General features: G+C 46.3%; 1 protein-coding gene and 1 long non-coding RNA gene across 17 annotated transcripts in view; both read right to left on the reverse strand.

Moving 5' to 3' along the window:
• Positions 1 to 1648: 1648 nt before the first annotated feature.
• KANK1 (KN motif and ankyrin repeat domains 1) overlaps positions 1649 to 14275 on the reverse strand; it is a 276823-nt gene continuing 264196 nt past the window's right edge. For all 16 annotated transcript variants that reach the window (XM_055092205.1, XM_055092208.1, XM_055092206.1 and 13 more), the window contains 6 exons: positions 12951 to 13038; positions 9269 to 9488; positions 6857 to 6999; positions 5380 to 5580; positions 3206 to 3304; positions 1649 to 2592 (listed from right to left, as the gene is read on the reverse strand). In XM_055092205.1, the coding sequence (XP_054948180.1) occupies positions 2530 to 2592; positions 3206 to 3304; positions 5380 to 5580; positions 6857 to 6999; positions 9269 to 9488; positions 12951 to 13038 (814 nt within the window). In that variant the 3' untranslated portion in view covers positions 1649 to 2529. The remainder of the gene's footprint in view (positions 2593 to 3205; positions 3305 to 5379; positions 5581 to 6856; positions 7000 to 9268; positions 9489 to 12950; positions 13039 to 14275) is intronic.
• On the reverse strand, positions 4416 to 5373 carry LOC117981618 (uncharacterized). Its single transcript, XR_004673189.2, has 2 exons — positions 4928 to 5373; positions 4416 to 4811 (listed from the first exon to the last, which is right to left on the reverse strand). It is a non-coding gene; the product is annotated as an uncharacterized LOC117981618 (long non-coding RNA).

A 14275-nucleotide genomic window follows, 5' to 3' on the forward strand; every position in this document is an offset into this window, starting at 1 on the left:
GTGCCTCAATAAACTGCAGCTGTACCAATGGGCATAATCAGGCTTGTTTATATAGTATACCAGGATCCCAAGATAAAAGGCATTCTAAATGCCTAGTGTGATTAGAGCAAACAAAGTACCAGCTAGCATTCATTACTTAGAGGTCAGATACCTATCTTGTATCTGATAAAACAAGCACTCATTTTCTTTTTCAAAATCTAGCATGAGAAATCAGAACGGCAGCATGCAGACACGGGGATTCATTTGCTCATTCATTTACATTCATGCCTTTCCTTTCTCAGATGGAACAAAGAAAATTCCCAGGCCCAGGAACCACCCCAGGTACTACCTTATTTGCTCAAAAGGTAGGTTATGCCCATAAGGGGCAGACCACGCATGGCTCTACCTCTCTCTCTCTCTACACACACACACACACACACACACACTCTCTCTCTCTCTCCTGCTTTTATTGTGCCATTTTGGATCTGTAGGAACTTGGGCTTGAAGAGCTACATGATCTGAAATTCAGCATGTATCAGCTAGTAGGTTATGTCCCGAGAGGGATGTGCCTCCAGGTGGCTCTGACCTCACTTTCATAGTTCATGCAGAGGAAAGTCATCCTTGTGGTCCTGGGAGAGCTGGTCTGTTGCTGCCCAGGTTTGCCTGCACTGCCAGCATGGCTCTCACAGCCCCCCAAGTTGTTTTCCTCTGAAAGGTTCAAATCTTGACTCTGAAACAGACCTCATAATGAAACACCTATGGGAAAAGTCTATTCTCTGGCCTCTTTCCTGAGCTCAATAATGTTTAATTTTTAAAAGCGGGGGAGGGAGGGAGGGAAAGAAGTCTCTGATATTTCTCCAGTGCACTTGGCTCTCATAGATGGCCTTGGCCAAAACTCACCACCAGCGATTGTGCCACAACAGCTGGTTTGAATTCTGGCTGTCATGCTGCTTCATTTAATGAGATGGTCCCAACTTACTTTACTGTTTAAAAAGAATTTGAGGCCAGATGCAGTGGCTCATGCTTTTAATCTCAGCACTTTAGGAGGCCGAGGTGGGCTGATCATGAGGTCAGGAGATCGAGACCATCCTGGCCAACACGATGAAACCCCGTCTCTACTAAAAATACAAAAATTAGCCGGGCGTGGTGGCGGGCGCCTGTAGTCCCAGCTACTTGGGAGGTTGAGGCAGGAGAAAGGCGTGAACCCAGGAAGTGGAGCTTGCAGTGAGCCAAGATCATGCCACTGCACTCCAGCGTGGGCAACAGAGTGAGACTCCTTTCTCAAAAAAAAAAAAAAAAAAAAAAGTGTCCGGCTTCATCTCTCTCATCTCTCCTTTCTTGTCACTACAGGTATCACCTAGTCACCCAGCAGTTGTACTCAGAGTCAAGGACTAGTGCTTCTGCACCTGAGAAGAACCATCTGGGGCTCCCCATCGGAAAAGCGCTTTGTCTAAGGAGGCCTCAAACTTCAGCCTCCCGACTTGCAATCTGAGTCAGGAGCCAAGCTGTGGAAGTGGACAAGCGCCCTCGGAAGACGCTGTCTCCCTGTCGGAGCCGACTGGCGCACTCACCCTCCCTGCTCAGCTCAATCCATCAGCGTGTGCTGCCACTGCCGTAAGTCAATCAGCTCGGGGCGGACAGCTATCAGAGATGAAACAGGGACAAGGAAAAGAGCTTAATGAAATTTTATTTTGAAAATATGGCAAGAGTCTAAGGCACTTCAAACATTTAAATACATAGAGGACCAAAGTAAATGTGACACGGTAAAAAGGAATCCATAAATACAAAGAGAACTACACTGTGTTTCTCTAGAGGCAAATACAGAGCTGATTCCTCTGACACAATCCAACCTTTAGCATTGGAGTTGTGCAATTAATACAAATGATGATGTTACGTGTAGTTCTTCATGGCTTCAGTATGGAATACAAAAGCTGAAAATACTGTGTCAAGTTCATATAGATACCCTTTTTATAAAAAGTCATATATTACATCTACCTGGCTAAGACCAAATGAGCATCATCTTTTCTAAGTTTTATACTTTGAGAGTTGTGTCTGGCCCAGGCCCACGTTACCAATGATCAAAGTCATCTCGACTTCCTTATTTTAAAATAAGACAAAAGAAAAATCCAAAACTATGCTGGAATGAGATTTTGGAAGAACTTTCTGGTGGTTCCACATTTAGTAAATATAAATATTTGTGGAAAAATCTTAAAACGTCTCAGTGAGAACCAGACACTTCTTTGTGGGAGTGAACAGAAGGTGCCCCTTCAGATCAGAATTCCCTATGACTGTACAAAACAGAGCAGAGACTCAACAGCAACAGAGACTGGGTTAAAGTGTGCCCTACACAGAAGATGGCCAGAAAGGAGGTGCGTGTGCCCAGGCTAGCAGTCTCTGCACTGTGAAAGCTTCAGCCTTTACCCCTGGGCTTGATGCTTCTGTTTGCTGGTGAGCTCAGGCACAATACGTATACATTCAGTATCTGTCACCCCAACAGGAACAATTAGCAGCTTAATAGTGGCATGTAAATGAAGGGCTATTTGCATACAATCAATCAAATGAACCTCGGTGGGTGGGGCCAGGAGACGTCTTCCTTCCAAGCCTAGGGGTGCCCTAGAGACCAGGAAAGGAAAAAAACTGGGGGTTAATAAGTGACCTCAGGCAGATGTGTACCCTGTGACATAGGATCTTGGCCCACCACAGCCAACAAACAGCTGTGAGCCCGAGCCAGGAGAGCTCTGGCTGAGAACAGGGAACAGGTGTCCACAGCTCCAAGGCCAGCTGGGCTCAGCAGTGCTATGTCCGGCTGTCCTGGGAAGTCACCTTCCCACTCAGAGTGAACTGTGGACTACACTTCCCACTCAGACTGAACTGTGGACTACAGGCTGCCTGCCATCTGCTTCAGGAACAATGCCAGAACCATGGTGAAATATCCCCATGGGCTCAGGGGGTGCTATCTGGATAATTCTGCACAGAATCAAAACCTCTATGGGAAGCTGTGAGCATATGTCTTGCAAGGACAAGCAAGGCCCAGCCTCTGCTAAAACATTAGTTCTCCTGCCTTTTGCGGGGTGGAAGCAGAAAGGATGAGCTCTTAAGCTCCAGATTAAAACTTCCATTTTCTGAATCAACATAAAATCTGTCTCCCGTCAATTCCTGGAGGAAGGGGGTCCACCAGTCTGGTGGATTTCAGCCTATTTACAAATGCCAAATGCACAACACTGACCGGAGACTGGGCTTTTGCAAAGTTGACATGGGCATAGAGAAGAACAGCGATGTCCTTGTGTCCCGCTTCCAGGGCGATTGAGAGTGCAGTGCTGCCATCCTTAAGATAAGATGGAAAGAACAAGCCATGTTGGGTTTCTCAAACCTCCAGACAACCGAAAGGTAACTAACAGAACAAAACACCCTCCAATAATTGGCAAGGTTCCCCAAATATCCCTACTCGTTCGGGCTTCTGGGAAACTTTTTTGGGACCTCTAAGGGTGAAGGCCTGAGGATGTGAAGATGAATGAGGCAGGCCTCCACCCTCCAGAGGTCCCGGTTAAGAGGATTATCTTACTCAACCATTCTGTCCACCAGGAGGGGGAAGCAGAAGATGGGGATAGAAAGTTTTTTTTTCTTCTAATTATGAATGACCAGGCAAGCAGCAGTAGTGTGTGTTTAGAGACTCTGCAATTTGCCAAAGATCTTTTACCTTTCCTCTTAGAGAGGGCACTGTGATCCTAAAACCCTAACCACCTCGGTTTAAGGCTACAAGTAACATCTGTGTGTAAGCACACAATCCCAGTGGGTTGCACAGATCCATCTTCTGGAAATAAGAGGGGAAACACTACATATGGGTGAAAAAAGCTTCACTTAACTGCTTGATTTCCATTAAATTTCAGGGATTTAAATGGATATAAAGGAGTATCAAGGGAAAGAACAACACAACTTGTTTTCTGTCTAGTGTGTTTTTTGAGACAGGGTTTGTCTCCCAGGCTGCAGTGCAGTGGCACGATCACACATCACTGTAGCCTTGACCTCCAGGGCTCAAGTGATTCTCCTGCCTCAACCACCACCGTATCTGAGACTACAGGTGCATACCACCACACCTGGGTAATTTTTTTTTGTAGAGAGAGATGGGAGTCTCACTATGTTGCCCAGGCTGGTCTTGAACTCCTGGGCTTGAGCGATCCTCCTGTCTCAGCCTCCCAAGGTGCTGGAATTACAGGAGTGACCCACTGTGCCCAGCCTATCTAGTCTTGAAATAAGGATTTCCCTCTGGTCAGCAGCAGCAGCAGGACACAGTTCTCTTTGGTTTAATCTTATGATCCTTCCCCTCACGAGCTTTGAAAGATAATAGAAGTAAAATTAAACAAAAACCACAGCACAGCTAACAAACTCTTCTGGAAGAAAGAAGTCAGAAGCTCTCCCTCCCACAGAGGGGAAGAAGGGAATCTGCTACAGCTGCAGCTTCCGTGTGCTCCTGTGGAGATGGCTGAGTGTGAAGCTAGTCAGTCCCTCATACCAGTGAAAAACTCTGCTGGTTTTTCTCCCTACTGGCTTGGGCCCAGAAGAATCTGACCTACAAAGGATATTTTCCTAACTTTTTGGTGTTTTGAGCTAAAGAAGCTCTGATCCAAACCTGTGATCCATAGAGATAAACTTTGAAAACCGGAACCAAGCCAACCCGACCTCTGTGACCTTTAAACCATCTCACTGCCTACATGCCAGTTCCTACCTTCTACCTATCACCACTCCTCTCCTTTGGCCTAGAGACACGCAGAAGTACCCGCTTTGGTTGAGTTTCCTGGTCAAGGAGTTATCTGGAAATGTGGACAGCCTGGGAACTGGGAGAAGAGAGCAGAGTGGTGTTGATGGGACAGACTAAGCAGAAATGGGAAAATGCTTCAAGAAGTCCAGCTACTCTACAGGCTCCGGCATATGCTGGTCACAAGCTACTCACTTTGATGGGTCACAGTGCCTTCACTTTGGGTGGGAAAGGTTCACTATAGTAGGAACTGGTTTCAGTCACCGTGTAACCCCAGCCTGTAATGATAATCCAGATTTCCAAGTGCACCTGTCAGAAGTCACCTACACTGAATTTGATTCTGCAAATCCACTGATTTCCCTTTTGTAGAGGGGCTCTTGGACACGCCCGTTAAATCACTTTTTCATTTCATGAATTTTTGGGGTAGGGCCTATTTATTCTGCTTTGGGTGCTAGTTTATGACAGTGTTAGTTTGCACACAGTAAGTGTAGCCAAGCTTGGCTGTGAAGGGAGGCACCTAGATGGCGACACAAATCCCAGAGGAGAATAGAGGAGGGTTTGGTCGCTCCTGGCCAAAAGGCACTCCCAGGGCTCCCGTCCAGAGTCCCCCAGACCCCTGGCCAGGAGGCCCGATGGAGACAGCTTACGTTGTCCTCTAGGTGACCGTTGCAGCCGGGCTGGGCCAGCAGCAGCTTGACGATCTCCACGTGCCCGTGCTCGCTGGCACACATGAGGGCCGTGGAGCCCTCGTCATCCTGGATGTTGACATCAGCCCCACAGGCCAGAAGGCCCTTCACCATGTCTATCCGTCCGTGACTGACCGCCAGCATGAGGGCCGTCTGTCCCGCCTATGGGAAGAGATGACAAGGACTTCAGAAGTACGTACTGAGCTGGCAGTGGTGGCCTCTAGTGGGGCTGCGCTGGGGGAAGAGTGTGGTGACAGAAGGAAAAGAACTGGCGATGGAACTACTTGGGGCAGGTGGTGGCAAGCAGGGAGAAACCAGCTTCCCATGAGCTATGAGCAATGAGCAAAGGAAGGGCATAAAGTAAGGAGCCAACTTCATTTCAGCGTGGAGGATGTTTCAGTAGAGTAAGGGGCTGGAAGTTCAGGTGGTGTTTAAAAGTCAAGCTGTGGGCCTGGAGTGGTGGGTCACGCCTGTAACCCTAGCACTTTGGGAGGCTGAGGCAGGCGGATTGTCTGAGCTCAGGAGTTCAAGAGCAGCCTGGGCAACACTGAAACCCCATCTCTACTTAAAAAAAAGCCAGGGGCTGGCGCAGTAGCTCATGCCTGTAATCCCAGCACTTCAGGAGGCTGAGTCAGGTGGATCATGAGGTCAGGAGATCCAGACCATCCTGGCTAACACGGTGAAACCTTGTCTCTACTAAAAATACAAAAAATAAGCCAGACGTGGGGGTGGGCGCCTGTAGTCCCAGCTACTTGGGAGGCTGAGGCAGGAGAATGGCGTGAACCCGGGAGGCGGAGCTTCCAGTGAGCCAAGATCGCACCACTGCACTCCAGCCTGGGTGACAGAGTGAGACTTAGTCTCCAAAAAAAAAAAAAAAAAAAAGCCAGGTGTGGTGGTGTGTGCCTGTTAGTCCCTGCTACTCGGGAGGCTAAGGCAGGAGAATCACTCCAACCAGGGAGCCCGAGGTGGTTGCAGTGAGCCAAGATCACGCCACTGCACTCCAGCCTGGGGGACAGAGCAAGACTGTCTCTTAAAAAAAAAAAAAAAAGTCAAGCTGTGAACACATCTGGACCTGGGACACTGTTTGCTATGAAGACACTACAACACAGAGAGAGGAAGCAACAGTCACTGAGTATCTGATGGGGATGCCCAATCATTTTTATGTAGGGGAACTAACAGTATGTCCATGCAAACTACGCAAGTGGACGAAAGGCAAAGGAGGGAGAAGTTTCCAGTGTGAAATTTAAGCCCTTATTTATTTCCCTGGTATGTTTGGTCAGCCAGGACTACCAGGCAGTGTATGGACTCAGGGCAGGCCTGCAAACAAGTGCACTGTGGTGGGAGCGTGGCATCTATGCCTGCTCTGCCAGAGTGGCCACCGCAGTCCTGCCTGCTGGTTAGGGGTGCATTCCTGAGCACAGGAACCAGGCGCACTAACCTGACTAGCTTTGGCATTCACATCCCCACAGCCAAAGAGTTCTTCCACAACCCGCATGTCCTTCTCTGCTTCCACAGCGGCGAGGGCCGCCAGCATGATGGGGGTGTAGCCTGCCTTGTTCTGGTGATCCACATTACACACATCTGCCAAAAAAAAAAAAAAAAAGTCTCTTAGGAAGCAGCCCCTTCTAAAGACACTGAAGGGATGGTGTTTACAGGAGCCCAGTAAAATGGTACCAGGTGGCTGGAGACCAAGAGTGACTTAGAAGGAAATGTGAGAGATGTTTTCATACTAAACCGAAAACCTTTCCCCCCCCCCCATTTCACAAGACCTGAAGCAAGAGAAACAACGGTAAGCTTCTACAGCATATCTTGTTTGCAACTGGTGGCTGAAATGCAATGGCTTGGAAGTCTGGGTGGTGGTTCTAATGGTTGCTCTTGAGAATAAACGATCATATGGAATCTAGGCACTCAGCTGTGTTTAGGAAAGTGAAGCAGGTAGTGAGCTACTCATCAACGAAGTGTTTGTAAACGCTTACATATGGAACGTTGGACAGGGTGGCACCTACTTATCCAAACACTACTCATTCTGAGACTCTGAATTTACTACTCCGGCCTGTCGGGGGTCCTGAAAAGCAGAATTCCAATCACATAACATCCAGCTCCAGAATTCATGGTCGAGAGCAAGTGCAGTTAAGTCCCCTCAACAGAACCGATGAACCAGACCTTTTCTATTCTCGTAATTCTTAAGGAGTCTTCAGGGATAAAATTATCCTTCGAGCATTTAAAAGTTCCTTCGGCACTTTCTCGGAAATGACCGGAATGGGGAGTGTCAGAAAGCAGCTTTTATGTGGGACCAAATATGAAGTTAAAAATGTTCAGAATGTTTCTATCATAAAGGAAAATAAAAGGTACCATGAACATTTACCTTAAGATCCCAAACAACTCCATACTAAGGACATGTTTTTAAAAGTGGGTGTTTTTAATGCAGAAAATAAAAGGCCCTGTGGCGGAGAAGCAGGTGAGTTCGTGTGCGCTTCGGGGCTCCTCAGCACCTCGGACTTTGCGGACTTTGCTCTGCATAGATGCTGAAGCATCCGAGATCTACACCTTACGGAGCCAGAATCTCAGCCTAGAAGGGGGAGCAGTAACCATTAAGATAAGTGATTAACCCAAACCATCCAGCAATGGAATTAAAATTACTTAATTTGCCAAGATGTTTTATCAACTTCTAAGGGTATACTAAGCTGTTCCTGTCAGGAGTGATAGTGAAATCTTGTTTTCAGCTTCCCTGGATATTATCTACTTCTGTTTAAACAATCACTCCGGCTGACTGTATCACCAGCTCTGTTTATAGTCTAGAAAGCCTGAAGAGGAGGGGCTTGAAATTCCTTCCTGTAAGATGGAAGCAGTTATACCCTAACATGGCTCCAAAAAGAGGGAACAAACACACTTAGAAAGGAAGGATAAATCTGCTTGGCTTTCTTCTCTGCATCAATTCCAAGTTCCCAAAACAGAGCAGAAGAGATTGGACAGTGGATGAAGACAGAATTTCAGAAAATTGGACAGTTTGATTGCATATTCTAAGGTTCACACTGCATCCTCATTAATCAGACTGAGATACTGTGACTTCTCTGTCACACACTAGAAATAAAAATATGTATTACAAAAATTAAAAGATTTGGGGTCTATGTGGCATTAGGCTGCTCCATTTGAACAAGAAGTTGAAAGCTCACAGTTTCTTGAGGGTACCATCTGTGTATGTGCCCCTCCCTCACTTCATGTCTAAGATGTCCACTGGCTCTATTCTGGGATAACAAGTTTCTACTATTCTATTATGGTTGAGAGACAAGAATAACATGCCCTTTGCTCTATGCTGTTTCCCCAATAACAGTATATTTTGGTGAGAATGGTGATCATTTGACCATCTGTTAAGGTGGCTTTGCTTAGTCCCCATCTTGACTAACCACACTCTTCTGCAAGGACAGCAGTCATGGAGTAAGGTCAAATCAAGTGGTCCACACGCACCAAGGCTGTGACCCTGGGCCTGTAAGCAGCACTCTGCCTCCTGAGTGCAAACCGGCCAAGCCCGCGTGATTCAGCTCAGGAGCGAACGTGAGTCACGCTTCTTACCAGGGATACACCTCTCACTTGAATGCAGCTGAAGTGCAGCAATAAGATCCTCAAAACCTCCTTTCAAAAACAGATCTAGAATCTGTGTCACCCAGTTTTGTTTAAACTTCAAGCCTCTTAGGAATGACTCAAGAAAATTCTTGCCATGTCATGTGGAAAAGCAATAAAAAGGATTTTTAGCATGGTCAGAGAATTCAGGAGTGGCTCAACCAGGTTCTCTGACATGAGTCACAACCCAAGTGCTGTCAGAGAAGAGGGGGTGGAAGGGCAGCCAACATACCGGCATCTAACAGCAGCTTCACAATCTCGAAGTTGGAGTGGGACACGCTGTAATGGAGGGCTGTGTTGCCGTTGCCGTCTGCCAAGTTGATGACATAGCGGAGGACATCTGGGGACATGGCCTCAAAAGCAGCTATGTAGTCCCCCACCATGGCTGGAATGGCTGACTTCTGACTGGACACGCGGAACCACTCGTGCTGGAGGGTGTTCAGACAGAACCTCTGCCAAAACACCAAGTGGTCGTTAGTTCTTCTATTTATAGACTTTTTGAGACCTAGTTGAAAGCACAAGTAACCTGTCCTTTTATAGTCAAAGTATATATATGCAGTTAGAATCTGCTCTCAAAAACCAACAGCCCTAAGAGAAGCTTCAAACACCAAACTGGGACATTTCTCCTGATTTTAAACGACGTGTAGATTCTAATGTCTATAAAGGAGACCAGACAGCACCGTGCAGAAGCAGAGGCTCTGGAGCCAGACCACTGAGTTTCAAAAGCAGGATCTGCTACCTAAAAGCTTTATGACCCTAGGGAAGTTATGCTGCTTCCGTTTCCTCATCTGAAAAATTGGATAATACCATGCTTTCATAGTTTTTGTGATGAGAATAAACACTCAGGCTTGGCTCCAGGTATTAAGCTATTAATATTATGTAATCATACTGGCCTTGCAAACAATTTTCATAGAAATTAGGAAGAAATTAACTAGCCTACACTGAATTATGCTGCTTCCTTCCTATCCAGACCAAACTCACCTCCTTCAACTCCTCAGCACAGCACTAGGTTGGGAGACCGTACGTATATAGCCAACCCAATTCCCACCCCAATCCCAAATACAACTGTTCAACCATGGAAAGGGAAAATAAAAGGGAAGCCCGTCTGGAACTCATTTCATTTTCTCATCAGCTCCACTCTGACTTCCTTAGGCTGTGGACACATGAAGAAGGCACTTGCTTTGTGGATGATCAACTCAACCCTGGGTCACAAGAAGCTCAGTGGAGACTGAGCAGTCAGTACTGGTGATGAGGATGACTACAATGTCTTTTCAATGGGCCTTCATATGAGTTTAATATTCATTTCTGCTGTGCTTACTCTTTAAAAGTTTAAAAATGTATCAAAGAAAGACAGCCTATGTCAGAAGCACCAGAACCCAAGAGTCCTCTTTCTGTAGAAAAGGTAGAGTTGGGATTATAGAGCTTCCATCTCTTTATCATCCTGCTACTGATTATTTAGTTTTAACCATTTCAATCACATTTTGGGTCACGTGAAAAGTGTCCTTTTTCTTCTGTATATATTCAGATTCCTGTGTCTTTGGAGTTGTCACACTGAAAGAAGGGAAATTACGTGTTCTGGTCATCCTAATTCTATTACTGCTAAATAACTGGTGTCCTGACATGATTATCTAGCCCTGGCATTGTGTTCACTCGTCCACTACTTTCACACCAAATGAAAATTCAATTAAAAAGATGTACCCATCACAGTGTGTGTGGATGACACCATGCCCGGCAATTTGGAGGATGCAGGAAAACAGAATCCTTCCCAAAGGCCACGTAACCTAGTATTTTGAGAACAGTGAAAGAAAAGTGTACTATGGCTATAAAATCTGGGGTTGTAAGGCACCAGTTTTAAGTTTAGGTTAAACCTGATGGGAAATACTGACACTGCAGTGAGATTTTATGGTTTTACTAGTGACCAGGGTATAGCCAGGTATTTTCATGAATACAAATCCAAGAATTTCAATATGTAGTTCTATGTTTCCCCTTGACTAGGAATTTTTTTTTTTTTGAGAGGGTGTCACTCTGTCTCCCAGGCTGGAGTGCAGTGGCATGATGATGGAGCACTGCAGCCTGAACTTCCTGGGCCTCCAGCTATCTTCTTGCCTCAGCCTCCCAAGCAGCTAGGACCATGGGTACATGCCATCATATCTGGCTAATTTTTGTAGAGACAGGGTTTTGCCATGTTGCCCAGGCTGGTCTCAAACTGAACTCCTGGGCTCAAGTGATCCACTGCCTTGGCCTCTCAAAGTGCTGGGATTACAGGTGTGAGCCACTGTGCCTGGACTTGACCAGCAATTTTATTTAGTACAGCTGGCCCTCTGTATCTACAGGTTCCATTTCCATAGATTCAACCACGGGCAGAGTGAAAATATTTAAAAAATATGTAATACAAAACAATACAGTATAACAACTATTTATATAGCATTTACATTGTGTTAAGTTTTTGAGGCCAGGCGCGGTGGGTCATGCCTGTAAATCCCAGCACTTTGGGAGGCATGGTGGCTCATGCCTATAATCCCAGAACTTTGGGAGGCCAAGATGGGCGGACCACGAGGTCAGGAGATCGAGACCATCCTGACTAACACGGTGAAACCCGGTCTCTACTAAAAATACAAAAAAATTAGCCTGGCGTTGTGGTGGACGCCGGTAGTCCCAGCTACTGGGGAGGGTGAGGCAGGAGAATGGCCCGAACCCGGGAGGCGGAGCTTGCAGTGAGCCGAGATCACGCCACTGCACTCCAGGCTTTTTTTCAGACAGAGTCTCACTCTGTCACCCAGGCGTGAGTGCAGAGGTGCAATCTTGGCTCACTGCAACCATCACCTCCCGGGTGCAAGCAATTCTCCAGCCTCAGACTCCCGAGTAGCTGGGATTACACGGGTGTACCACCATGCCTGGCTAACTTTTTGTATTTTTAGTACAGACAGGGTTTCACCATGTTGGCTAAGCTCGTCTCGAACCCCAGACCTCATGTGATCGGCCTGCATCGGCCTCCCGAAGTGTTTGGGATCATAGGTGTCAGCCACTGCACCTGGCCCTGTATTAGGTATTATGATATAGAAATGATTTAAAATATATGGCAGAATTTAAAGTATATGCATAGTTTATATGCAAATACTACACCATTTTACATAAGGGACTTGAGTATCTGTGCATTTTGGTATCCTTAGGGGATCCTACATTTTCTCAATGCACTAATAAAAAAGACAGCTGTCAACCAGTGGGTTAGTCTGGCCTATGAAAGAATGTGCACATAACTTCGACACATGAGAATATGTCATTCTTGGCCATGGTGTCAGATTAACCATTGCCATAGAAATACTTGTGTCCTATGTTGTACCATTCGTGATCACTAAGGCAACCACAAACTCTTTGCTGTTTGCTCTGAATTTCTTAGACTGCGAGATGACAAGTGCGGTTATTTTTAGTTTAAAAATAGTGGCCGCCTGCATTCCACATCAGAGCATAACATACAGTTTCATAACTGAAAGGAATGCTGACCTTGGCTCAGATAGGTTTCTTTTAAAAACATATGCTAACTTAAAAAAAAAAAATTCTTGGATGCTGCTCCCTGGATCTTACTGTTCTATAAATAGAAATGAAATGTGTAGAAAGATGACGACTGACTGCAATTAGCCCTCCTTTCTGTCTGCAAGTGTATGCCTCACAGATGCCTCCACCCCAGGAAAAGTCCAGGGTGGGTAAAGGATGTCCGAAGTTGGGCCTCAAGGAAACGCTGGCAGTGTGATCCAGGGAGCAAGACCACATGATGTTCACCCAGCCCACTCATGCTGGAAACAGTTCAGGAGAAAAGCATGCAAGCAACAACTCGGGCAGCCTACAGCTGGCCTTGACAATGAACCCACTCATGCACTTTGTACACACTGGGGATGGTGTTTGCAGGTCAAACTCACCATATCTTTGCTGGTCAAAGCTTTGGGGTCATTTATAGTATTTTTCAGTAAGTTGCATGCAGACAACATCTTTTCACTTAATTCATACCTGAAAGGAGAAAAAACAAGTTATGATTGGTCACAAGAAGAAAATCAATCATTTTTATTTCAACCCAAATATGTAATTTTTTTTTTGAGACAGGGTCTTGCTCTGTTGCCCAGGCTGGAGTGCAGTGGCATGATTTTGGCTCACTGCAACCTCCGCCTCCTGGATTCAAGCAATCCTCCTGCCTCAGCCTCCCTAGTAGCTGGGACTACAGGTGTGCACCACCAGGCCCAGCTAATTTTTGTATTTTTAGTAGAGACGGGGTTTCACTATGTTGGCCAGGCTGGTTTTGAACTCCTGACCTCAGGTGATCCACCTGCCTCGGCTTCCCAAAGTGCTGGGATTACAGGTGTGGGACACTGTGCGCAGCTTCAACTTTTAAAAATATATTTTTAAAAGGCAAGTGGCCCCAAGCCAGCCTAGGCAGGTCATTATGGCACAAGGTGCTTGGGTGGAGGCAGCACAGAAATCCTTAGGGGTCTAAGGGTTACGTCCACTGTGCAGAGCCAACACCTCCAGCCAGAGACTGAGGCCTTGTTTGGGAGGGTGACATTCGGCTTCACCAATTGGCCTTTATAACATTCTGGAATAACATTTAGAGATTTTTTTTGCCGTTTTTGTTTTTTTTTTTTTTTTTGAGACAAGGTCTCACTCTGTTGCCCAGGCTGGAGTGCAGTGGTGCAATCACAGCTCACTGTAGTTTTGCTGTCCCAGCCTCAAGCAATCTTCCTACCTCAGCTTCCCAAGTAACTGGGATTACACGTGTGTGCCACCGCACCCGGCTTTCTATTTGTAGAGACAGGTTTTCACCATGTTGCCCAGGCTGGTCTCGAACTCTTGGGCTCAAGCTATCTGCCTGCCTGCCTCAGCCTCCCAAAGTATTGGGATTATGGGTGTGAGCCACTGTGTCCAACCTGTTCTAAGTTTTTAAAAAATATTTTTAATTTTAAGGGGGTTGAAGGAGACCCAAATTACTTTTTTTCTGAGACAGGGTCTTGCTCTGTCACCCAGACTGGAGTGCACTGGCTCACTGCAGCCTCAACCTCCAGGGTTCAAGTTATCCTCCCACCTTATCCTCCAGAGCAGCTGGCATGTGACACCATGCACAGGTAATTGATATTTTTGTAGGGATGAGGTCTTACTATATTGTCCAGGCTAGTCTCAAACTCCTGTGCTCAAGCAATCCTCTTGCCTTGACTTTCCACAAATTACCATATATCCATTGTGCTGACCAGTAAAC

This window comes from Pan paniscus, chromosome 11 (genome assembly GCF_029289425.2).
Source record: "Pan paniscus chromosome 11, NHGRI_mPanPan1-v2.0_pri, whole genome shotgun sequence".
Classification (NCBI taxonomy): domain Eukaryota; kingdom Metazoa; phylum Chordata; class Mammalia; order Primates; family Hominidae; genus Pan; species Pan paniscus.